Below are 23,506 nucleotides of genomic sequence, written 5' to 3'. Positions count from 1 at the left end.
CGCCCAGTCAAAATGACACCAAGAGCACAACGAAGACTCATCAATGAGGTAAAGAAACAACCCCAAATGACAGCCAAAGATTTGAAGTCTTCATTGGAACTGGCTAACATCTCTGTTCATGAGTCTACAATACGTAAAACATTGAACAAGCAGGGTATCCACGGCAGGACACCAAGAAAGAAGCCACTGCTTACTAAAAAGAACATTGCTGCACGCCTGAAGTTTGCAAAAGAGCACATTGACACTCCACAGCGGTATTGGCAAAATGTTTTGTGGACTGATGAAACTAAGATTGAACTATTTGGAAAAAACACACAGCACTACATCTGGTGTAGAAAGGGCACGGCATATCATCATGAAAACATCATCCCAACCGTAAAGTATGGTGGAGGAAACATCATGATTTGGGCCTGCTTTGCTGCATCAGGGCCTGGCCAGCTTGGAATCGTTGAGGGGAAGATGAATTCCCAAGTATATCAGACAATTCTTCAGGATAATGTGAGAATGTCTGTATGTCAGCTGAAACTGTGTAGAAGGTGGGTGACGCAACAGGACAACGACCCAAAACACCGGAGCAAGTCCACAACAGAATGGCTTCAGAAAAACAAAATCCGCCTTTTGGAGTGGCCAAGTCAGAACCCAGACCTCAACCCAATAGAGATGCTATGGATTGACTTGAAGAGGGCCATACACATGAGACTTCCAAAGAATATGACAGAGCTAAAGCAGTTCTGCCAGGAAGAATGGGCTAAAATTCCCCCTCAACGATGTGCAGGTCTGATCCACAGCTACAGGAAGCGCCTGGTTGAGGTTATTGCTGCCAAGGGGGGGTCAACCAGTTATTAATTCTAAGGGTTCACTTACTTTTTCCACTGCCATTTTGAATGTTGAATGAATGTGTTCAATAAAGACATGAAAGATCAGATTTTTTTTTTGTTATTATTTTAGACACATTATGTTTGTCAATACCCTTAACTTAGATGAAGATCAGATCACATTTTATGACAAATTTATTCAGAAAACAATGAAATTCCAAAAGGTTCACATACTTTTTCTTGCCACTGTATATTAATATTGCACATCAGTGTGGAAACAACATAAAACATCTCTTTATAAAACCTTGTGTTGCTTTTGCTAGGTATGCTACACAATACTGTACATAAGGTAGCTTAAAACTATCAGGACAATACATCCCATGCTCTTAAACTGTTAAGATAGTTTCATGTTACTGCTTGTGTTTTAGGTGGACCAGAGCAGCCCGGCCGGCCAATGAGTCGAGGTTACCTGCACTCCCCTTCTCCCTCGCTCAGGACGCAGGATGTAGTGGTTCAGCAGCGGCCAAGCATCTTCCAGGGCAAGAGTGTCATCACCTCTTTAATGTAAGTCTTAGAGTCTTATCAACTCACTTAGTCTTTGTGTGTGTCTGTTCATGTATTTGTATGTATTTATGGGGCAGTGTCCTCAATTTATCTACATGTTTAAATTTTGATTGATATCTTCATTTCTCTATTTTCTCCTCAGGCCCCATCCAGCAGCAGCGACAGCAGCAGCCCAGAGTAGCTCTCGCTACAGTACTGCAGCTGATGCTCTGGCTGCTCTGGTGGATGCCGCGGCATCTGCCCCGGCGATGGACGTGGCCAAGGTGAAAGACAGCAAACATGATCGGGATGATGACATGTCTGCTCGGCGAGCAGCAAGCATCTCTGAACAGCAGCAGCAGCAGGAGGCAGACAGGCGAGCCATGCAGTCACCATATGGTGGAATGTCTCTGCCAGGGGGTAAGCCACACTCAGCTTATTCTGAGGGGCCTGGAGTCGGGGTTAAGGAGAAGGGCCCTCAAACCTCAAAGTCCCGAATCGAAGAGGAGCTCCGGACTCGGGGCAAGACGACCATCACAGCCGCTAACTTCATTGATGTCATCATTACGCGGCAGATAGCCTCAGACAAAGACTCAAGAGAGCGAGGCTCTCAAAGCTCTGACTCCTCGAGCAGCTGTGAGTGTGTTGGATACACTTGAATAAAGAGAGAGCTCATATTATTCAACACTGACATTACTTAGCTGGGGTCATTTAAAGTGGAGTAGACCATGACAAACCTTAATACTGTGTCCTTTGTGTTTGTCCATACTTGTCCTGCAGTGTCATCTAGTCGATACGACAACACCGGTGGAGGAGCCATTGAGGTGATCAGTCCTGCTAGTTCTCCAGTCCAATCCCAACAGGACAAGCCAGATGAAGGGCAACACCAGGCAGCAGGTATGAGCGCAGCAACTCAGTTTGAGCATATACATTTTTTAAACAAACAAGTAATATAACTGAATAATGTTTCATGATGATTTTCTGCTTCAGGTAAAAGATGAGTTTTGGCTGTGAAGCTAAATTTAGCCGCTAGTCAAGTGGAGTAAACATACCATAGCTTGAATGACTTAGCCCACTGACCCTGTCATGTGAGGCTCCATACCTCTGCATCAGTCTGGTCACCAGACTCCTCTTGAAGTTATTCCTGTCACCTGCAAATAAATGAAGATCAGTTGCTGTTGGCATAGGATGTATTTATCTCTCCTCACCTGACCCTGACTCTCCAAAACAACAATTCTCTGTTCCTGGTCAACCTTCACCAGCTGGCATGCGGGCTTATGACATGAGTCGTTACCGGCAATCAGGGGAGCCACCACAGCCCAGTTCCCAGCAGCCCCCCACCTCCCAGGCTGACGGCTACTCCCAGGGCCCAAAGACTCTACGGGTCATGACCTTGGCAGACCATATTTCGGTAAGACATGATGAAGCATCTGAAGAAGAAATGCAGCACTTTCGAGATTTACCTTGTATGTCAACCTATCATACCTCACTAACCTGGTTTTATGGTCCTCTCTGTCATGCAGCATATCATAACCCAGGACTTCGCCCGGAATCAGGACCCTCCTCCAGCCTCCTCAGCTTCGGCCACATTCCAGAGCGTGGTGCCGCCCATGTCCTCTTCAAGCCGAGCCAAGGTGCCCAGTCGCTATAGTCCAGAGAATCAGGTTCAAGCCGCTCACCACCAGAGACCCTCCAGCAGAGTTTCCCCAGAAAATGCCCCTGACAAGTCCAGAAACAGGTACATGCACCAGCCAGTTAACTCAGAAATAATCAGATTCTAATTTATTACGCATTATCCATCTCACATTTGTCTCTCTCCCTGTTCAGGCCTGGTAAATCTCCAGAGCGAGGCGGCAGGCAGATGGAGAACTATGAACCCATCTCTCCACCACAGAGCTACCAAGGCATGGACAAACAGGAGGGTGGCGGGCCTCCACCCCAGAGGAGAGAGGCTGAGTCTGAGATCAGGTATTGGATCTCCACATAGTGATTACAATAAAATAAAGAGAGGAGAGGAATTTTCTTTGTGCAACTAGAAAACCAGCATTTCTTCTCTAATTCGACACATTACGAAAGGTTAGTTTCTTGTTAGCACCCTGACATTTGATGTCTGACTGTATTAGACTGTAAATCAATTTCTTGTACAGTTGCCAGCAGGCAGTGTTCCCCCTGTCAGCAGTTGTTTGACATTCCAGTGGAGTTGAAAGTGCTCAGTGCCAAAGGCTTGTTGCCCCAGTTGCCCCTTTGCTGATTGACTCTTTGGCCTTTGTCTGGTTCCAGGAGTGACTCACGGTCCCCGGGGAGTGTCAGCTATCTGCCTTCCTTCTTCACCAAACTGGAGAGCACCTCGCCAATGGTGAAATCCAAGAAGCAGGAGATCTTTCGTAAGTTGAACTCCACCTCTGGTGTCGGTGATTCTGATGTTGGTAAGTGGGTCCTCTTATCCTCTCCCTTCCAACTAACTTGCATCCATCATATGATGGAACAAATTCTGTTGATATGTTTGCATGACGCACATTTGTGTTGAAATACTTACTTCTAATTTCCCAAGCTCATTAAGCATGTAATAACACTGGAACAGCTTGACTTGCTCTATCATTTTTCACTCTGTTTCTTGTCAGAGATGTATGTTTTTTCAACAGCTAATAATTGTCTTGCAGGAAATGCACAGCCAGGCACAGAGATTTTCAACTTGCCTGCTGTTACCAGCTCCAGTAAGTAGCATTGAAACTCGCTCAGACACTTTGCATTTCAGTATGGTTAATGGCTCCTTTCTCATTATCTGTTTTGTTGTGTTGTTTATTTGTAGGCAGCATCAACCCAAGGAATCACTCCTTTAGTGATCCAGCCAGTAACCTGGGCCTGGAGGACATCATCCGCAAAGCCTTGATGGGTAACTTGGAAGAGAGACAAGAGGAGCACCAGGCCATCAACAACACAGCCGGATCAGGCGGTGATGGCCGCCAAGAGGCCAACCCTTCACCCAGTATGGGTAGGCATGAATTTCATTCCCAAAATTACACAGGCGGGATCTTGTGTTTAACTTCTAATCAATATGTTCTGCCTGTTTGAATCTACAGGGAAGCAGAAGCAGGGCAAAGCCAACAGCCGGAAATCCAAGTCACCAAACCTGGGTCAGGCCTACTCTGGAGGGGAGCGTCCTTCTTCAGTGTCCTCCGTCCACTCCGAGGGAGATTACCACAGACAAGCCCAAGCCCAACCCCAATGGAGCTGGGATGAGCGACCCTCATCTACAGGTGAGCCGTCCAGCCTCGGCTGTCTAAAAACTATCTCCTGTAAAATCAACAGAAATACCTGGAGCCAGTTTATCTACATCATTTTCCACTTTCTCTTCTCCTTCTCAACACAGGATCCATGCAGTTCCCTTACAACCCGCTGACCATGCGCATACTGAGCAGCACGCCTCCCACCTCCATAGCTTCCCCCGCCATACAGAGCCAGCAGCAGCAGCCTCCTCCAGCTGGAGCCCCGGTGGCCCAGCAACGCGTGTGGCAGTCTTTGCTGTCAGAGCAATACGAAACCCTGTCTGACAGCGACGACTGAGCCCAGCTCGCGACAGCCCCCATAACCAGAAGAGAGGCCTGCTCTAAAGCTTGTCTGTTCACCCCCACCTCCTAGAACTAACCTCGCTCATCAGCGAGTGTGACGTGTAGATTGGGTGGTGTCCTTTTTTATTTTTGGTGCTATGGCGCCCCCTGGCTGTAAGCTCGGAGTAGAAGCGGCAGCCTGTGACAGGCAGGGCTCTCCAGAACAAGACTCGCTTTTGTTCCGGAAGCACTCACCCAGCCTGTCGGGGGGAAATAAACAAAACTCGACTGAGGGGATGACATGAGCTACAGTGAAGATGAAGAACTTATTATGTAAAAAGAAACAACATAAAGAGACTATTTCTGAATTTTGTTTGGTTTCTGTAAAGATATCTCGTCTTTAAGAAAATCATTGTATGTAAATAGAGTAACCTTTTGCAGTGTTTTTCTTAACTTGATTATTTCTTATTTTAATGTTGCTTTTAAATTGATCCACTTTAATTAAATGGGAAGAGGCGGGGTGTAATCTTTAATATCAGTCGGTCTCTCCCAGTCCACCCCCACCCCAAGTCACCTGACACCCACTCTAATATTTTTACCATAACGACGCAAAGAGAGACCAGACCTTCGGTTTGTACTTGACCATGAGTGGTGCACAGAGATTGTGCCTCCCCCCCACGCGCCATCCACCAAGCACCACCAGAGCCTGAACACCGTGGACATGCGAGGATGACTAACATTTTTCATCATTAAACATGATGATATTTGATGCCCATCTTCGCCACATAGTGGAGACGATGAATGGATTGTACTGATCAGATGGTAGAGGTAACTTCTCATCCCGTTCTAGACACAGAAATGTCTTCAAAACAAGTTGAGAACACTGGTGTCATAGCAGAAAGGTGACAAGTCTGATATAAGCTGATATAATTTTGCCAGAAAAGATATCCTTATGACTACTCCTGGACCCCGTCTGAATAATGAGAGTGAGCCAATGTTTCTTTTTTTTATTATTTTTTTTTCAATAGAGCCATGGTGTGTCACATGTAGCTGTCTCTCTCTGCAGTTTCCAACCTGTCCACAATAATCTGCTCTGCAATGTTGTCATGGTAAAAAAAACAAAAACAAAAAAAAGTGTCAGGTTTTGCCATGCCTTGTGACTTGAGAAAGAAGGCAGCTTTAACTAATTTTCTCAGAGATATACGTCTGTGTTTGATGTTTGTATTTGTTTCTGTAGTCCCTCTTTTTTTTGATACTGTCCTGACAAAAATCTGAACTCTGTAAATTGTCTTTCCATTACACAAAAAGACAAAACTAACCAAACATAAAGAATGGTCTGCACCATTGTTGCACTTTTTTGCTTTGTAGCTTTTGACAAAAAAAAGCATACTACCTGCTGTGTAACTTATTCAACCTCCAGCACAGGAGTATACTAAGATGTGCTTTAAGTTTTTCCCACCACTCACTGAATTCTGTCTTTTCTTGTAGCTGGTACATGATTTTGTCGAGTGACACTTGCATCACAGTTACAGTTTTTGAGTGTATGGTACCGTTAAATGTTTAGGAGTTTGCTGTCATGGTGATTCAAAACCATGGCCCTTTTAATCTCTGCTTTCATTGAGTCAATCAACCGGCATAAAGCTTTGAATATTATACTAGGTCAACTTCATAAATGGCAGTAACGTTCCTTTGAGGTCTTTATAGATATGTGAAAGAATACCATATTTTGGCTTTTTCAGCTTTCACTTTGCTCAGTTAACAAATCAATTCTGCTCTAAACTTGATATTTCCTCTGTTCCTTTCATTTTGATTTTGAATCATTTGTCATAGCACATGTTCAGATTTTTATTTTCTGTCATTTTCAACATCTTTGTTATTCATCCTGTTTCGATGGGATGTTATGTGTTTACAAAAGCAATGACAAAAAAAAGTTTACAGACTTGAATCTTAATGAAAATCCGACATGAAGCCGAAAAAGAATTGGAGCATCTTTTCAGCTCTCTATCAAATACACAGTGGTGACTTTTTTTTGTCTTTTTTGAAATTGAGACTTGAAAACCCGTGTATCCTATGATGTTGAAATGCAATGTTTGTATCGCACAATGTCTCTTAGTAGGCTATTACAAGAGTTCAGACCAATCAAATAAAGTGGTTCAGTTCTCCACCACTGAAAAATGCATTGGCCCTTTGATGTGTGTGCAGTGGGTTTCTTCTTGTAGATTGCGTCCTGGTCATCGTTATCATTTACTAAGGTGTACCAAAACTATTGAGGTTCATTTTCATTCTTCAATTAATGCAATATAGAATACAAGGTCAATTTATTGTCTTTTTGTGAATCACAAGGGTTTGAAAAATGAAACACTGTTTGAGTCCTTGAGTCCTGCTACATCTATTTTGGAAAATGGAGTGTGGATGATGAATTGAGGAGTCTCACGGCCGAGGAAATGAAGCTGCTCTGCAAGATCGTTGATTTCCTCCCACTATGAACTCTGTTTGTTATTTATAATGCGGTCGATGATGGTGGTGTTGTCCAGGTACTGCACAATTGAGTTCTCTTTATGTCTGGGAGTGCGGTCATGGTTGTAAAATGTGAACAGGATGGGGCTGAGCATGAAAATGATTATATTAAGGTGTCAATAAGTTGTACTTTAGCAAAATGTGACTGACATCCAAGTCATTAACAACTATTCTCAGACTTAACTTGAATATAGTTATATAATTGATATAAATCATTGAAAATAAGTAATCACATTGGTGCCCTTTTTAGTGCAGATTTAATGTAAGGTTGATATAAAATACAGGTTTTATGGCATACCCATTTCTACTGCAGTCAGATTAGCCTTTAAAGTCAAACATCAAGCTTTACTTTATAGCAGGGCTGCCACTGCATATTCTATGTACAAACTAAGTTTGAGGTAATTATTTTCTTAACTACTTTTAGTCATAATAGGTTAAAGAAGGTTACTGCTGTCAAGTTGGTGGCAGATTTATAATGTCACCCTGTGCAAGTCATGAGTCTGTGAATGGCTGCTATTGTGAAAGTGAATCCACAGCAATAAAACTCCAAGCAGACATTTGGCTTGTCAAACACAGGTGTGAAAAATATAATATTAATAGCATTAATAAATATGGCAGCTTTTCATTTAGGTGTGCCTGTGTCATGGATATACCAGATATAGGGCAAGGAATTATGGGTCTTTCTAGCATATGTCATTATAATTAGAAAATGAATTTGACAGTCAAAACGTTGGCTCCTTTTAGCGCACCATATTTAAAAATTAAAATAGTATGGCTCAAACCAGGTATGGCTTGGCACTAACATGTCATTTATCTTGTAAAGCAGTGACTGCATTGTCATACCTGTTGTCATACACAGCATCTGCCTTGGACTTGCTTGTCTTTCACATAAACAAATACCAAAGCTGACTGGGAGCTATATTCTAATATTTGCTTTGAGTTGATATTTTCTGCAAGAAAGTGCTTATGTTGGAGCACAAACATGAGGTTAGGCCTTTTAATTTGAAGGGAACATAACACAGGAAGTCGTAATATTTTGGTCGTATCTTATTGGCGGGCAAAGTCGATGACTTCCTGAAACAAAAACAGTCGAGAAATGCGGTCATTTTTACCTGAAGTGGCCGAACAGCTTTTCCAAGACATTCAGAAAGCATACCAGGAAACCTCTCAAAGTAAGACAAGATTGGTAAAGGGAAAATAAATCTGACGGCTCACCCCTGAGTAGTTTTTTAAATGTAAAAGGAGCTGCAGCATTCCTAGCTAGCTGAAAGTTAGGTAGAGCAGAATGTGACAAACTCGCTTGACTTTCTGAGCAAACTTGACCTTAACTTACGCTTTATCTCGAGGGGATATAGTTGACTTCTCCTTTCCAGTAACTAAACTATGCTCCACAGTAACGTGGTATGTACGTGTAAAATTGTGTGCATAGTGACTTACTTATTCCAGTGTTTTACAGTGATGTAGTTTAATGTTTGGGCTGTAGGAGGCGCTGCTGCCACACACTTCTACTTCAGTCACTTCAGTCTTGTCCTCAGACAACACTCTTCTGTCACTATAGACCTGGGGCCCGTTTCAGAAAGCAGGTTTAGTTAAAACCCTGACTTAGTCAACCCTGAGATGAGGGAAACTCTGGTTTTTCGGTTTCACAAAGCCAGTTCAGCGTAACTCTGAGTCAGTTACCCGGGCAACATACTCCGTGAAACAAACCTGCTCGCTGGCAGGTTTGCTTCAACTAACCCTGAGTTTCCCCTGCTCTTAAGTTGAAGCCTGCAGACTGAAGGCAGTGGCAGACATGGCGTGTCCGTTTCTCGAGGAGCCAGTTGATGTCGAAGCGCAAATACTCCGCAGAAATCTCCGTCGGGAGAGCATTATCAGACCCCGATTGGATGTTTTATCATTATCAGCGGTCTGATGATCCAGACAATAATCCTAACCCCCGTGCTGATGCACGAGATGGAAGAGCTGTTAGAGACATGATATGCTTCAACCATTTCTAACTGACCCATCACCTCCCCACTGTCAAAGAAAGACAATATGCCTCTTATTTTATGAGGTCTTCTTTATTTCCTGGAAGTACAAATGTTGTACAGTTAATCTTTTGTTGTTGAAACAATTGAAAATCATCCACCTGTGGGCACATCACGCACCCTTAACTGATGATCCAGCAGTTGTATTTCCATTTGTGTCTTTGTAATCTGCAGCCTTATGTGACCCATTTCCAGATTTGACTTATTGATTTGTGTCTGCAAGTACACCTTGTACAGTTGTTTCACAGGGAGCTATAGGAACACAAATGACGTTGAATTTCACAGTGCCATGTCTACTTAGTGTTATAGTAAGTTGTGGGTCAATGCTGAACAACATCTTACTGAGGAAACCTGTGCTGTGGAGGTTGATGGACCCTCTTCCTCATTGTAATTTCCAGCATTGCTCTGTTAGAGAGAAAGAAGCTGCAAGTTGCATTGTGGAACAACACTATCATTAACTGAAACCAAAGTTATTTTAAAGAGGTGTGAACCACAACAGGCCTTTCTGCAACTTTGCCCTCTGTGGCGGCAGATAGGGTGTCTTCATCATCCTCCTGTAATAAAAAGAAATTATTGTGTTATATTCTACCCATCATGACAACTCTGTGGAATATTAAGAGTACTTACAACATCATGGAGGTCTATTATAGCAGAAGGCTCCACGAGACAGATTACACCATCAGTAACTGGTAGAAGAAGATTAGTCAGTTGATGATTACCCAGAAAAGTGCCCCACCTAATGTACATTTCTTTTTTTTTCTTTTTTTTTACAATAGTGTGCAGGTCCCATCACAATTTTTCAGACTCTGAGTCACCTTGAAATAGATTGATATCTGAGAGCAACAGCAGCCAATAACAGAACTGTAGCCTACTGCTACAAGAAAAATCAGTGTGCCAAGTTGTGTCTATGATGAATGGATGGCCGTTACTGAGCTAACAGTAGAAAAAGGATGAATGTACATATGCCATTCATTTGAATAACTTACCTCTTATGTAGGCCCTTGTGTCCTGGGGCATGGCGGGCTCTGATGAGCTCCCCCCAGAGATGCCCTCAGCAATAGGTCGCCCACTGTTCTGACTGAGGGCATCTCTTCAGCCTCTGTGAGTGGTGGTGGTGGTGGACCGCCACCTGTTTTGCGGGCCTCAGCCTTCCAGTATACTGGAGGTCAAATTTGAACATATCCAGAAAACACAAATTTGGAGACATGCATGTACAACAGGCATTTAGGTGTGGCTTTCATATAGACAATATTAAATACTGGCCGTGATGGGATGGCTGAAGATTTGGCTTTTTCTTTGTTTAGGGGATTTCCCTAATTACTTAAATATCGCTATCACATGTTGAATGTAGCCACTGAATGCTGTTTAATGAGGGCAGGCTATAACAACACCACAATTGCTTGTAATTAAATTATACCTTACCTTTTTGGACTATATTTTTATATTTCATCTTTAGTTGCTGCCCGTTGCAGTCTGTTTTGTGCCTGTTGGGTTGCACCTGTGCGCTCAAACACACATATAGAATATAAATGTTGAATGAGTGAAACACTCAAGATGAAACATTTCTTTTTTTTCTCCAATTAATACTCACGCCTCGACTCGGTCAGCAATTTTCTGCCACACAAGTCCTCGCTATTTTGCTGCTGCCCCAGTATTGCTTTTTCTTTTGAAAATATGCTCATTTTCTGCATATGCAGTCATTAATATTTCCAACTCCACTGGGGAGAAGTAGGAGGATCGAGGCTTTTTTCACCTGTTGCCATGGTGGATCATGTTCCACTGATGAGGGCTTTTTATATCCTCATGCATGAGCTTCACTCAGAGTAACCTTGACTCAGAGTTGATTGAACTAATTGTTAACACCTGTTCTGAAACCGAAAACTCTGAATTTGACAGCTCAGAGTTGGTCAACCTTGAGTTCAGGTTTTGACTCAGAGTTTGTTAAACTTGCTTCCTGAAACAGGCCCCTGTTTAGGCTGAGGTTACACATCTGAAAAGGACATTTTTCACAACAGACATTTCTAATTCATAATGGCTCTTCCATTTAAGTGTTCATGTTCAGGTTCCTTGTATAGGTCTTTTTCACAGCACACATTTTCACTTGTCATAACTGGAAAAGCTCAGATACCAGTAACATTAATAATGGCTGTATTATGTTGTGTGTCCCCGTAAGCCCTGATCCTGAAACCAAAACTACTAAATGAAATACAGCATTCATATATTTACTTTAGTTAGTGATGAGTGTTAGTGATGTGTGGGCGGGTGTATATACGCATATCTGTATGGATGTTTGGTCTGTTATGTAAGTTGACAATTTTTGTCCTTTCTCTTTTTGTTCTTACTCACCTGCCCAGGGACTACGGATGGAAAGTAGCTAGTAAGCTAAATCCGGTACAAAGCATCTTCTCTCATCTCGAGACTAATGTTATTTTGTACATTGTCCCTGATACAAATAAACTTATTAAATTAAATTAAACTCCTATGCTGTGACAAAAGGCATACTGGCCAACTGGAATGGCTTTTTAGGACAGCCGAATGGAACTGAGCCATTATTTGTGTTATTAGATGTTGTGACAAAGGCTCATTGGTAGTTTTATGAACAACATGTCCAACATCATGAGACTGACACTAACCCGTCTTTATGACCAGACTCTCAAGTCGACAGTAATTGAACATTACTCACATATAACACAGTTGTGTCACCCTGATCAGTTTTTGTCTGACAGCGCATACAATATGGGAAGGCTCTGCCACAAAAAAAAACCTACAACAAAGTTTGGTGAATATTGTCCATAAAGCATTACCTCCTGCCAAGCCCTACATCCCAATATAGCTCACTGTGCCTCAGTTCACTTTTATGACTATTATTCAATGATTCTGGTTTGTATTACCAAACTGAGGAGCACATTTCTATTCTTAGCTTTGACTTCAGGAAGAGCTGCTTCAATTTTTATCCTGAAGTCACATATGGACTGAACAATACTGCAGGTTTGAAACACAGAGCTGCTCTAAGGCAATGCCTTGCCCCATGGCATCTCAGGAATTGGTGTTTGTTAGGTTTTGCAATTATCCAATAAAACACAAGCAATCATATTTGTGTCCCCTCCTGTATGTCGCATACCATATGACATAATCAGATTAAGGACAAAAATTGCCATTGTGTAAAAATTATGTGTACAAAATGTCAATGGCATTGGGCAAAAGCTGACTTTGACAGCAAGTAATCTCTTATGCTGCAGTCAAAACCTGAACCCCAGTCGGACTTGGTGTTTGTTTTGTTTTTACCCAAGTTATCTGAATCAGTCATTGGACTTTAGGCCTTAACTGTTAGGCAGCAGGATTCATCTGTATCAATGAGACTTGCGGGATCACTAGGTAGCATTAACACAGTGAAAAATATGTGATTAAAACAAAAGTATGGGCTGTTATACTTACAAATGCTACCATTAGTTTTGTGTGTGTATATATAAAACCTTAATAGTACCTTAAAAACAGTGACTAATAGCACCCACCAGATAAATGTTTTTTCTATTAAAATGCAGTGCAACAGTAGAAAGCAAAGCATCACAAAATGAAAATACCAGGCACTCACGTCTGGATGTAGTTCTCCAGTGGCTCATAAACATTTTTTGTGAAGCAAAGTCAAACTAAACAAATAAACAAGAAGTAGAGGTTATGTCTGTGTATCTAAATGTAGTATTTTTATAGTGGTCACTGCTCTGCAGTTTATAGTGGATTTCTGTCTTCTAAACAGATTACAGTAACTGCAGTTACATTGTTTTTGCATTTAAACTTACAATATTTTATCTGAGACAGCTAGTGTTTTTGATAATTATTCCTTATATTGTTAAGTACGGAGTCACAATATGGATTTTTTTCTTCAGCAGATATGGATACAATAAGGAATAATTTTAAAAAGAAGTTCCCAACCTGTAATTTATGCTCACTTGAGAGTAAGAAAGGTTCAGATGAAGTGATCAAAGATGGATGATTTCCTATTGCTATCTTCTTCATCATCTCTCTCCTCTCTATGGTTTTGTTGCAAACCAATTTTCAAGATGCAAAGAGACATCTTCTGTATTGGAGTGTGTAGATGCTGTGCTTGTGAAGTATTTGAAAGCAATGTGCCTATATAATATCGGCTCAATTTATTGGCTACTTTTTCACCAATATAATAAATAGCCGATAATATACATTTCCCAATATCGGTCCAATATATATCATGCATCCCTATTGTAAAAATGTACTCAGGTAAAGGATGGATACTCCCCCTAATTTTTCTGCAGGAAGTTGAGTATTAAAGTTCATCACTCTTACATCTGTGTGAAACCAATTTTTGAAAAATTACTTGATTTTTCTCTTCTCTTTATTTTTTTTGCAGTTCCCGATGACCTGCTTATTGCGTGAGTATCAGTCTTGTAGTTTAGTCCTCCCGTCTGACTTATGTTCTAAGTAAAAAGGTTTTGCACATGACTGAATCTGAGTGGGTGTCAAGGGCAGAAACCACAGTGAGTAGGGACAGGGAGATGTTTTCACAGTCTGGATTTGCCGAAGTGACGTAGCACTGAGACGCAGTGTCATGATGCCTTTTCTTTAGTGAGGCTTTTCCTGGCATAGTGGTTTGACTTACTTAGAGTGAGGGGGTGCTCACTGTCTGGGTCAACACAGCCACATCCTGTCTGTTTGTCAGGAAGACTCTAGTCTAGGGGCTCATCATCACACTGTGTGGTAATTCACAACCAGAAAACATTCACTTTAAATTTGTCTCCTAGTTTCTCTCATCTCTTCCTCACAGGCAAATTTCTGCTTTCCACATCAATGATTGCAAATAAAATGTAATTAGAACTAACAAATCGAGTGGTTGAAGTTTGCATTTTTTATTGAGCATTAATACGATTATCATACCATACATCATACGCACCCCCTTTTGCAATATTGAGATATATATTGATGGTGGAATAGTATTCCTAGAATAAACATCCTGATTTCCAGCTCTTCATAGTGTTTAAGAGTTTTTAATGAAGGATAAAACACTATTGATTTCACATTTAGGTATTTTAAACACAGCTACAAACCTATAAAAAAAATTCATATGAAGCATGAAATTTAAACAGGGTTTTGGTGTTAGTTTGCTCAACTGAAGAGTTAAAGCTTCAGTAGATACACATTCATATAGGGAAGACGTGACTGTTAAAGTTACACCAGTTCTACCTCAAGTCAGCTCCACAGGGGCCTGACAAAACATCCTTTTTAATGACAAAGCAAATTATATACTTTCAATTTATATTTGATAAATATGTCAGATTTCCTAAATATTTTTGCCACATTGTGATTTTTAAATTTTACGTTGTATTCATTCTGTCATATAGCAGAAATAATGAGTCAATTAATTGATTAACTGGTTGAAAGGAAAGTTCTCTGCAACCATTTTGATAATTCATTAATTATATTCTAGTTATATATATATCCATTTCTATTGCACACATGCCAAATATGTCGAACACCATAAATTGTGTTAGTCTTATATGATAATGAACGAACAGGGGGCTGACAAAACATCCTTTTTAATGACAAACTCCATCAAAGTCATAAACACCTATATGCACACACACACACGCACACACACTGGAGTTTTCATTTATAAATTGCTCTAATTTGATCTTCTCTTCAAACGTCTGCTCAGCAGTACTGTGTTTACACCATGTACAATGTCTTTTGTCTGCATAACTTGTTATGTGATGTTTGTTTTACACAAAGCACATTTTCAAGTCTTGTTGAAAATGTACACATTTAAACTTAAGTACATAAATACAAAACATGTTGTGGATGTCTTTTCATTTTCTCTCTCATGTCTTTCAGGCTGAAGTTTGTGTTCGGGCCTTGTGCGCTTCAGGCTTTGGATCTGGTCGACCAGCGTTCAGTCACCTGTCTGTCGTCTCCCAGTGGACGTAAAGCATTCCAGGTCTTTTTTAGGCTTCTGTCAACTTTGTACCTTAACTCACAGTTGTCCTATTTACAGTTTAAATAAATCAAATTAGTGATTTGCACTGTAACATAAAATCATCACCACAATATCTACGTTCTTCCACAGAAAAGCAATGTCCAATTTGTAGGAGCGACATAATTAGTGTTTGCAGAAGTTCATTGACCCCTGGTAATCCACATTAATTCATGTTGGATTTTTCAAATACAGTTGAAACCACTCAGTGAACTAAATCATCTCCACAAGTACAAGTCACCAACATGGCTGTCACCTTGGCACAGAAAAAGTACTAAAAAAAGAAACAACAAGTCTGGCCATGTTGGCAACTGCAGTTATGTGAAAGGAGAATTAGTCAGTTTGGTTAGCCAGCCACGTGTGGAACTGTCTCTACAAGGGTTTGGTTATTGGTTTTGGTGAGTGTTAAACGAGATGAAGTCACTTACGTGACTGTTGGGTGTGTAGTCTTTTTAATTACATATTTTCACTGTAGTTTCATGAAAAACTGGTATAATTCAAATGGGTTGAAAAATGATTTGTCTCTCACTACTGTACATATTTTTCCTGAAATAAGGTCCCGTGGTGTTCCTCTCTATAACTCCACGTTCTGCAAACTGGCCTCATAGTTAAGAGTTAATCTCAACAGGACATAGAATGACTTGTGGTGGGAGAAACAGGTCAGTGCACTGAGGTTGCAGCCATTCTTGGTTTATGGTTGTGTTGGGTTTCTCTGAGATCAAATCTGGTACAGAAGATTTATGAAGTGAAATTTTCACAGACCATGATGATATACGTACATTCAACTTAGATTTGCTAAATCTGTCAGATTCCCACATTTTTTTGGCACATTGTGATTTTTTAATCTTACGTTGTATTCATTCTATCATATAGCAGAAATAATAGAAATAATTAGTCAATTCATTGATTAACTGGTTGAAAGGAAAATTCTCTGAAACCATTTTGATAATCCATTAATTATATTCCAGTTATTTCTAATGCACACATGCCACATATAAGTAAGTAAGTAAGTAAATTTAATTTATATAGCACTTGTCATAGATAAAATCACATAGTGCTTTACAACAAGGATAAAATGCAATAGAATACAGAGATCACAACAAAAAAACACACAACGGCACAAATCCAATATATGTTGAACACCATAAATTGTGTTTTACATGATAAAGAATGAACAAAACAAACAGTCAGACATCACTTTGGGCTGAGAGAAGTTGTCAACTTTTTACATTTCATAGACTAAACAATTAATCTACTAATTGTTAGGTGCAGCCCTAGTCTGTCCAGACCAGAGTCATTTAATTCTTGCAGTGTTTCATGGCATTATATTGTAAGATGAGAAATAATAATAAGAATTTCCTAGTGGGTTGCTGACTCTCAAGTGTTCAGTGGAAGTGGTCTGTTTGCTTGTTGGACTGTTATCTTGTGTGTGAACCTGAACCTGTGGGAAAGTCACACATATGTATGTCTGTGCTCTGCTTCATTGCTCCAATGTTGCTGCACTACTTGCTGCTCTGCAACACTTCAGTTTTAACATCACTCACACATACAGACGCACACACTGCCTCATGCACAGCAGTAGATTAATTGCGTTTAAACAAGCAAGGAATTGTTCAACATTCTGGAAAATACGTTCCTATTAAAAATTCTTAGATGGAAGGAATGATATTACTCTCATCTAATGAACAGAGCCTAGCCTGGCAAAAACATAAAAAATAATAATAATCTTCCTTCCAGCAGGTAGGTTTTATATGGTTTAAACAAACAGTTTTTAAGATGTTCAGTTTTGATTTTAGTGGCGCTGGTAGGATTTTGCCGGAGTTTAGCTGTCTGCTTGCTGTGGCTCATATTTACTGTGCTGACATGAGAGTGGTATTGATTTTCTCATCTAAAAGATCATTTGCCAAAATGTCAAAATATTCCTTTAATTGAAGTTTTGCGTCAGATCACTGCTCATTCAGTATATCAAGTATATGAGATAGTATATGGGATAATTTCCCTGGTGTTTAGGTATTAGTTTAAATTTAGCCTAGTCGACTAGTCTAAAAGTAGGAAACATTCAGAAAACAGTAAAAGTTGAGGGCAGTATAATCTATAAGGTTAGACATTGTCCTATTCTTATTATTAGGAGCCATTTTAAACCGTTAATCACATTCTTCAATAAACAAATCGTATTTTAACTGCAGCTGAAATGTGTTGCATTTTATGTTGTCCATTATGAACATTTAACTTTAGCATACAAAACAAGACAACAACCCACTAAATAAAAGTCAACAAACAACATTTATTGAAAACAATATCCAATGTAACAAAAATCTGAGGAAATGTGTCTGATTATTGTAGCAGCATTCGAAAAGCAAATACTGCAACAGTTGACTGGCATTGTAAACATTAGAAACGGATGCTTGTTTTCTTTATTCAGCAACTTACGACTGGGAAGTTTAACTGACTGGTATTGACGCACATGAATCATAACATTTCTTTAAATTATCCAGAATATTTCAGTAAGCTGTTGTTCTTACAGGCAAACTTTTAAATTTGTCAGACAGACACGACCAAGCCCTTTTGACTGTAATGAGAGAGGGAATTGTCAGTTTATACATTTGTTGGCACATGTACATATTTTATTTAAAGCTGTCACTAATTAGAGCTTTGATTTTTAGCTGTCAAGCTGCTTGGATTTGTCCAAGTTAAAGATTCTTGGTGCTTTTCCATCAACCTGCAGGAACAGGTTTCTCTTTTGGTAACAGTAGCATTACATCATGTGGTAATCCTCGACATCACCGGGAAGTTTTACAACATAAACAGTGTATTAGTAATGTCGTCCTTTCTCTTTGTCATAAATCTCAGAAGCATTAGCAGCAGTGAGTGTTTTTTCTGTGGTCTTGGCAGGTCTGTTTTATGTTTTAACCATTTAGTGAGACTTGAGTTTGCACAGTGTCTGTCTCAAAGCCATGTCACAAATATTTAGCTTTACTCTGCTTTCTGACAGTGAGCCAACCAAGCTCTTCCCACCTAAATATCTGAAACTAGAACACAACTGGCATAGAATTAGGATATCATTTAGGTTCTGGGTAAATAAAAACAACAGGTCTTTGACTCTTAAGAAATAAAAGTTAGAAAAAAGTAGATGAAAATGTCACTCTGAGAATCAAAGGTCGCATCGTGGTAGCCATGTCCTTTCAGGTTAGAGGGCTGTGTGTCTGGTAGACCATATTTGGGCAGCATGTGACAGCGCTGTGAATTAGAGGAAGGTCATCAAACCTCTGCAAGAGAGTGAAAATAGTGACGACAGTCTAATGAGAACTGGTTCGTTTCAGAATAAAGCTGCAGTTACTCATCCACTTGTGAAGAGACCTTACAGATTTCCTGTAAGACGTGGAGAGGATGAGACAGCAGAGGTCTTTCATCAGATCATAGAAAATAGTCTAAACAAAGCAAATATAAGGTCTTAAATGTTTCCCAGAAAACCATCAAACATATTTAAAGCACTTTAAGACAATATGGTGTATTGAGTGTACTGGAAGTACAGTGACTTGCGCACTAACTGGGCACTGTGTCAAAGAGATGCTGAAACAGTTGATAAATGAGCAGAGTCCACCATCTTTGTCATTTCCTGTTAATACATTGTTTCCGTGGGACACATTTGAGTTTCTCATGTTGGATCTTGGGTTTTTGGTTTCCTCCTTCCTCAAAAGGAATGAATAAGACATGAGAGTGTGGCATTTAACTGCTGGGATTTTTCACCTTGTCTCGTTCTTAACGTTCAGTGACCTTTTCATAGACAAAGGCGTAACACGGCCTGTTGGGAAACAAAAGTAGAGAGTTGTGTATTCTCAACAGTAATGAAGCATGACCACTCTGGATGGCAGCGTTCAGTCTATTATACAACAAAATATTGAGGTTGCTGTTGAAACAATCAGTTGATTAACTAATTAATTGACATTATTAACAAATGATCTATTAATAGTTATCGGTATATTTTAAAATAGATTATTTCAATCAGGCAAACATGCCAAACAGCTTCATCACATATGAGGGTTTTTTCTGTTTTTTATAATTGTAAATTGAGTATCTCTGAGTTTTGACCGTTAGTTGAACAAAACAAGCAATTTGAAGACTTTTTGACATTGTACAGATTGCAGCATTTTGAGAATTTTAAGGTACAATAACCATCCCAGGAAATATAATGGTTTCATGGTATCATGGTACTACAATATTACACAATTATAAATATTAGTTACAGTGACACGAGTGAAAACAGAAGATTTTTTTGGGCTAAACAAACCATTTATTATAATTTTACAAAATATTATGTCCTGACAGAAATTAAACTTGAAATATATGCACTTTTAAGAATACTATTTCTGTAGAATTCAGCACAAATGTGCGTGGTATGATGGCCGTCACTTTTCACACCACAGTATACCTTGAAATCGGTATTGCTGCAACTTTAATATAGACTAAAATACCTTGTTTGGGGATCCTCGCAATAGAGATTCAACATATAGTCAATAAATCAACCAGTCCATTAAAAGAAAAAATAATTTCCAACTGTTTTGGTAATCAGTAAATTGTTTCAGTCATTTTTCAGTCATTATTCTCTCAAGCTTTAACATTACATCAGTTTCAGTCTTAACAGGGAATGATAAGTGCAACCTAAGTGCACTAAACTAATCTGAAATCAGTTTATTCATAGAAAGGACTATGTATGGAATGTAAAACAAACTCTGGGACTTGGATGAAGGATTTTTAGCACTTGAAGTAATTCACTGGCATATACATGAAATACAGGTGGCTCTTGAAAAAACGTTGCTACTGTATTAGTCAGCTAAGGACTCACAAGAGATAATGCAAACATACAGTATGTCAGAGTACAGATACAAGGGTTGTGTATCTCTGTGACTTCCCAGAGCTATAAACTCCCCTGAAGCCCTGTTTGTGGTGTGGAACCAGCGGACAGGGGGCCGTCCAAACTCCTGGCCTTCTGGCCAAGGGTGGCTTCCAAGAAGTGTTCCCATGAGAGTCAGCATTTCGGGCAGAGACTGGGTCAGAGATATGCCGAGGCTTTAACTCTCACCGTTCCTTCTGCAGCAACTGAATGCCAGATCTTGATGTATAGAGTCATTTTGAGGAAAGCCAGACTCTCTGCCAGGCACTGGAAGTCTACAGTTCGTAGTGTCTTGCTGATGATGTTAGCCGCCAAGGGCCCAAGTGTGAGTTGGTTTTCAATAAACTTGGCTCTTTAGAAACTTTAGCAGTCTTTGGCCTGGTCTCCACAGTTTCTTTCCTGATCGTGCTGTGCATGGGGCTTTATTCATTTTTACTGAGGTGTTTTGAGTCAGTGTGATTTTCTCTTTTGGGCCTTATTTATAATTAAGCGTCACATTGGAGAAAAGAGAGGTTTTTACTTCTGTAGGTCACAGGGAATGGTGATTTATTGAAACTCTGGAGAATAATGGAGCCTGCTCTGCCATCTTGGGAGGCATTAGTTATTGCGAGGTGTCAAGCTAATCCACCAGCTTAATGTCCTTGTGTGTCAAGTGCAAGAGCCTTTAGTCACTGTCTACAGCTGAGCATAAGCGGCAGCGTATTGTACAGGAGGTGCTGTCAGCCGAGGCTGTTAGACATTACATACAGGTTGTTAAAATATGCATTGTTTCTATCTCATCTCCTCCAAATAACTAATGTGAAATGATGAGGTCGGTGGGAGCAACTTCACTTTCAACCCAGCCATTGTTCTGTCACTTCCATGAAACATTTTAAGCACAGGGAGTCCACCCAAACCAGAATTCAAGTCAGGATATTCCAGTGATTTTGTATCAGTATAAAAACCTTGAAATCTTGATGTCCTCTTGTGACATTAGCTCACACAATGACACTGAATCAGTGACTAAATCTGTAATATCTGTGATATTCCACCCTAATCAGTTTGTTTGAAGGGAGGGCATCAGCTGAGAAGTAGAACATATTCCTATATCCCAGTAATAAAGCATGACTGCTGTCATAACGTGTGAACAGTTTGTTTTTGTTCACACATGAAGCAGCTGCATGGCTCGTCTCCAGATGACATCATCACTTGACTTGTTTTTACTTTGATATTTAAGTTGTTTTTTATTTTTTTTTTACCGTTGACCGATGTCAGAACAGCACGATTCTCTACTCTGTAATTCAACATTATACAAAAGTAAAACATGAAAAATCCAAAGTGGAAAATGTATAACTAAGTCAATGTGACAGTTGATGTTTAAGGTTGTTTGTTTAAAAAAAGAGAGAGACAAAGAGAGACATACTTGGCGACATGTTCACGTCTTTACTACTCAGATTCTCAGAGCTCAGTCGTGTCTGAACTAGTTGCAGAACATTTGGGATTTAGAACTTGTTTTCCTTCACGCCTTTACTGTCTCCAACATGTGCAACTGGCAGCCAATACAAGCAGCATTGTGATCATACTTGATTGTGAATGCCTTTCCTTATAAAGAAACAACTCACACTTGTCTCTGTGCCACATATTTAAATGTACTTTGCATGAATCTGTCAGGTGATGGGAGGCTCGGGATGTTTGTACACCTGCTTTGTGTCCTGTCACTACTGCCCGTGCCCGGCCTTCGCCTACACCGTGCTCCGCAGGAAGGAGGGCCTGCTGGTGAGTCCCAAACAAACTGTTAGCCAACCAAAAACTGCCTGCACTAAATGTTGCCACTGAATGCTTGTTCAGGTTTTTTAGATTCTACCTTGAAAAGTTTCTGATTAAAGTAATTTTTCCACTTTTAGGCTGTAGTTTTGAAAAATAGAGAGAGTAAGAGAGTAAGGCTGAATGTTAATGAAATCACAGTACTGCAATATAATCCAAATTTGGGAGCTGCAAAGTTAAATGTGTCACAACATAACAAGGGCTCCACCATATATCATTTCAGCTTTGCTATTGCAATGTGTGCATGTGCAATAGTCACATTGCATGCTGTGCAATGTCAAGTAAGGCAACATGACTGAAACATGTCCTGCTGCAACTTTTTTGCTGCCTGAAACAAAAAGTAAAATGGCACAGTTGTAATTTTCCATGACTTATTGACATGAGAAATCTACATAATTTAGTCTGATTTAAGGGTTCTTGGATAGACTACATGAGAGTTTGTTGATTGTGATTGACACGTAGGCTCTGAATGCAACCAACAATAACAATCATTCTTGATCAATTTATCAAACAAAGCAGATCCACTTCGGTTGTTTGATAAAATGCATTCCCCTAAATCACTGCAATTGTTGTAGAATGATTCATTATTTCCAAATAGAGATATTCAAGGTATCTGGTGAAAAGTCCAGTATTTTTTCATATTGCAATAAATACAGTAGATAAATAGATAAGGTCAAGTATTTTCCAATACCATGCTGCTCTACAACATACCATTATAACTGAAGCATTGTGGTGCTACAGTGATGCCCCAGCTTAACGTTACAAGTCTTATTCTCCAGATGTAAGGGAACATACTTGTTTGGTCCAGGTCCCGGCAAAAATCCCATCAGCATTTACAAATGATATACAAATAAAAACCATTTGTGACTCATCAATCAATCACAATCGTAATATTTGACAAAATGATTAAAGGGTGTAGGTTTGGTTACATTAAGTTGGAGTATCTTCTAAGAAAGTATGTCAATGCTATATCCGGTATTTTAAGTGTTTTGTATTTGTATAAATATTTTATTAATGTTTTTGCAGAGGAGTTTCCACATTTTTTTTCAGCTGTGAGTCATGCCTGCGTGTACAACCTGTTAGTCGGCAGGGGAGTAAATGTTAAGTGTGCAAGATATAAACATTTCTTAGTCCTCATCTTTTCTCTCATCTGGATTTGGACTACTGGACAGTAAGAAGGCGCTGTTAAGAGAGGTTTCAAAGTTTAGTGAGTGGGGCAAAAACAGGGTTTTCAAAGGATAGGGGGAGATTACACCCATACTAGAATCAAAAAGGTAAAAGACTCGACTCATGAGAAAGAAAACACACAAATCTACTGGGGTTCAACTCTATAAAACACATACATACCGAAGCATATATACACA

At 39.9% G+C, this 23,506-nt stretch overlaps 2 protein-coding genes across 10 annotated transcripts in view; both read left to right on the top strand.

Moving 5' to 3' along the window:
• ncor1 (nuclear receptor corepressor 1) overlaps positions 1 to 7,085 on the top strand; it is a 55,846-nt gene extending 48,761 nt beyond the window's left edge. For 8 of the 9 annotated variants that reach the window (XM_073479027.1, XM_073479032.1, XM_073479026.1 and 5 more), the window contains 11 exons: positions 1,244 to 1,379; positions 1,522 to 1,994; positions 2,139 to 2,255; positions 2,621 to 2,769; positions 2,882 to 3,096; positions 3,186 to 3,326; positions 3,639 to 3,784; positions 4,019 to 4,072; positions 4,168 to 4,350; positions 4,439 to 4,615; positions 4,729 to 7,085. In XM_073479027.1, coding sequence (XP_073335128.1) covers positions 1,244 to 1,379; positions 1,522 to 1,994; positions 2,139 to 2,255; positions 2,621 to 2,769; positions 2,882 to 3,096; positions 3,186 to 3,326; positions 3,639 to 3,784; positions 4,019 to 4,072; positions 4,168 to 4,350; positions 4,439 to 4,615; positions 4,729 to 4,922 — 1,985 coding nt within the window. In that variant the 3' untranslated portion in view covers positions 4,923 to 7,085. The remainder of the gene's footprint in view (positions 1 to 1,243; positions 1,380 to 1,521; positions 1,995 to 2,138; positions 2,256 to 2,620; positions 2,770 to 2,881; positions 3,097 to 3,185; positions 3,327 to 3,638; positions 3,785 to 4,018; positions 4,073 to 4,167; positions 4,351 to 4,438; positions 4,616 to 4,728) is intronic. The other variant, XM_073479028.1, reaches the window with a different exon arrangement.
• A 1,424-nt stretch (positions 7,086 to 8,509) lies between these two features.
• The window catches only part of zswim7 (zinc finger, SWIM-type containing 7), an 18,165-nt gene continuing 3,168 nt past the window's right edge, over positions 8,510 to 23,506 (top strand). The window contains exons 1-4 of the mRNA XM_073478745.1: positions 8,510 to 8,595; positions 13,832 to 13,853; positions 15,310 to 15,412; positions 21,990 to 22,094. Of these exons, the coding sequence (XP_073334846.1) occupies positions 8,520 to 8,595; positions 13,832 to 13,853; positions 15,310 to 15,412; positions 21,990 to 22,094 (306 nt within the window). The 5' untranslated portion in view covers positions 8,510 to 8,519. The remainder of the gene's footprint in view (positions 8,596 to 13,831; positions 13,854 to 15,309; positions 15,413 to 21,989; positions 22,095 to 23,506) is intronic.

The sequence above is a fragment of the Pagrus major genome, chromosome 13 (genome assembly GCF_040436345.1).
Source record: "Pagrus major chromosome 13, Pma_NU_1.0".
Lineage (NCBI taxonomy): Eukaryota > Metazoa > Chordata > Actinopteri > Spariformes > Sparidae > Pagrus > Pagrus major.
Note: the sequence above shows the minus strand (reverse complement) of the source record. Positions and strands in the feature narration are given on the sequence as shown.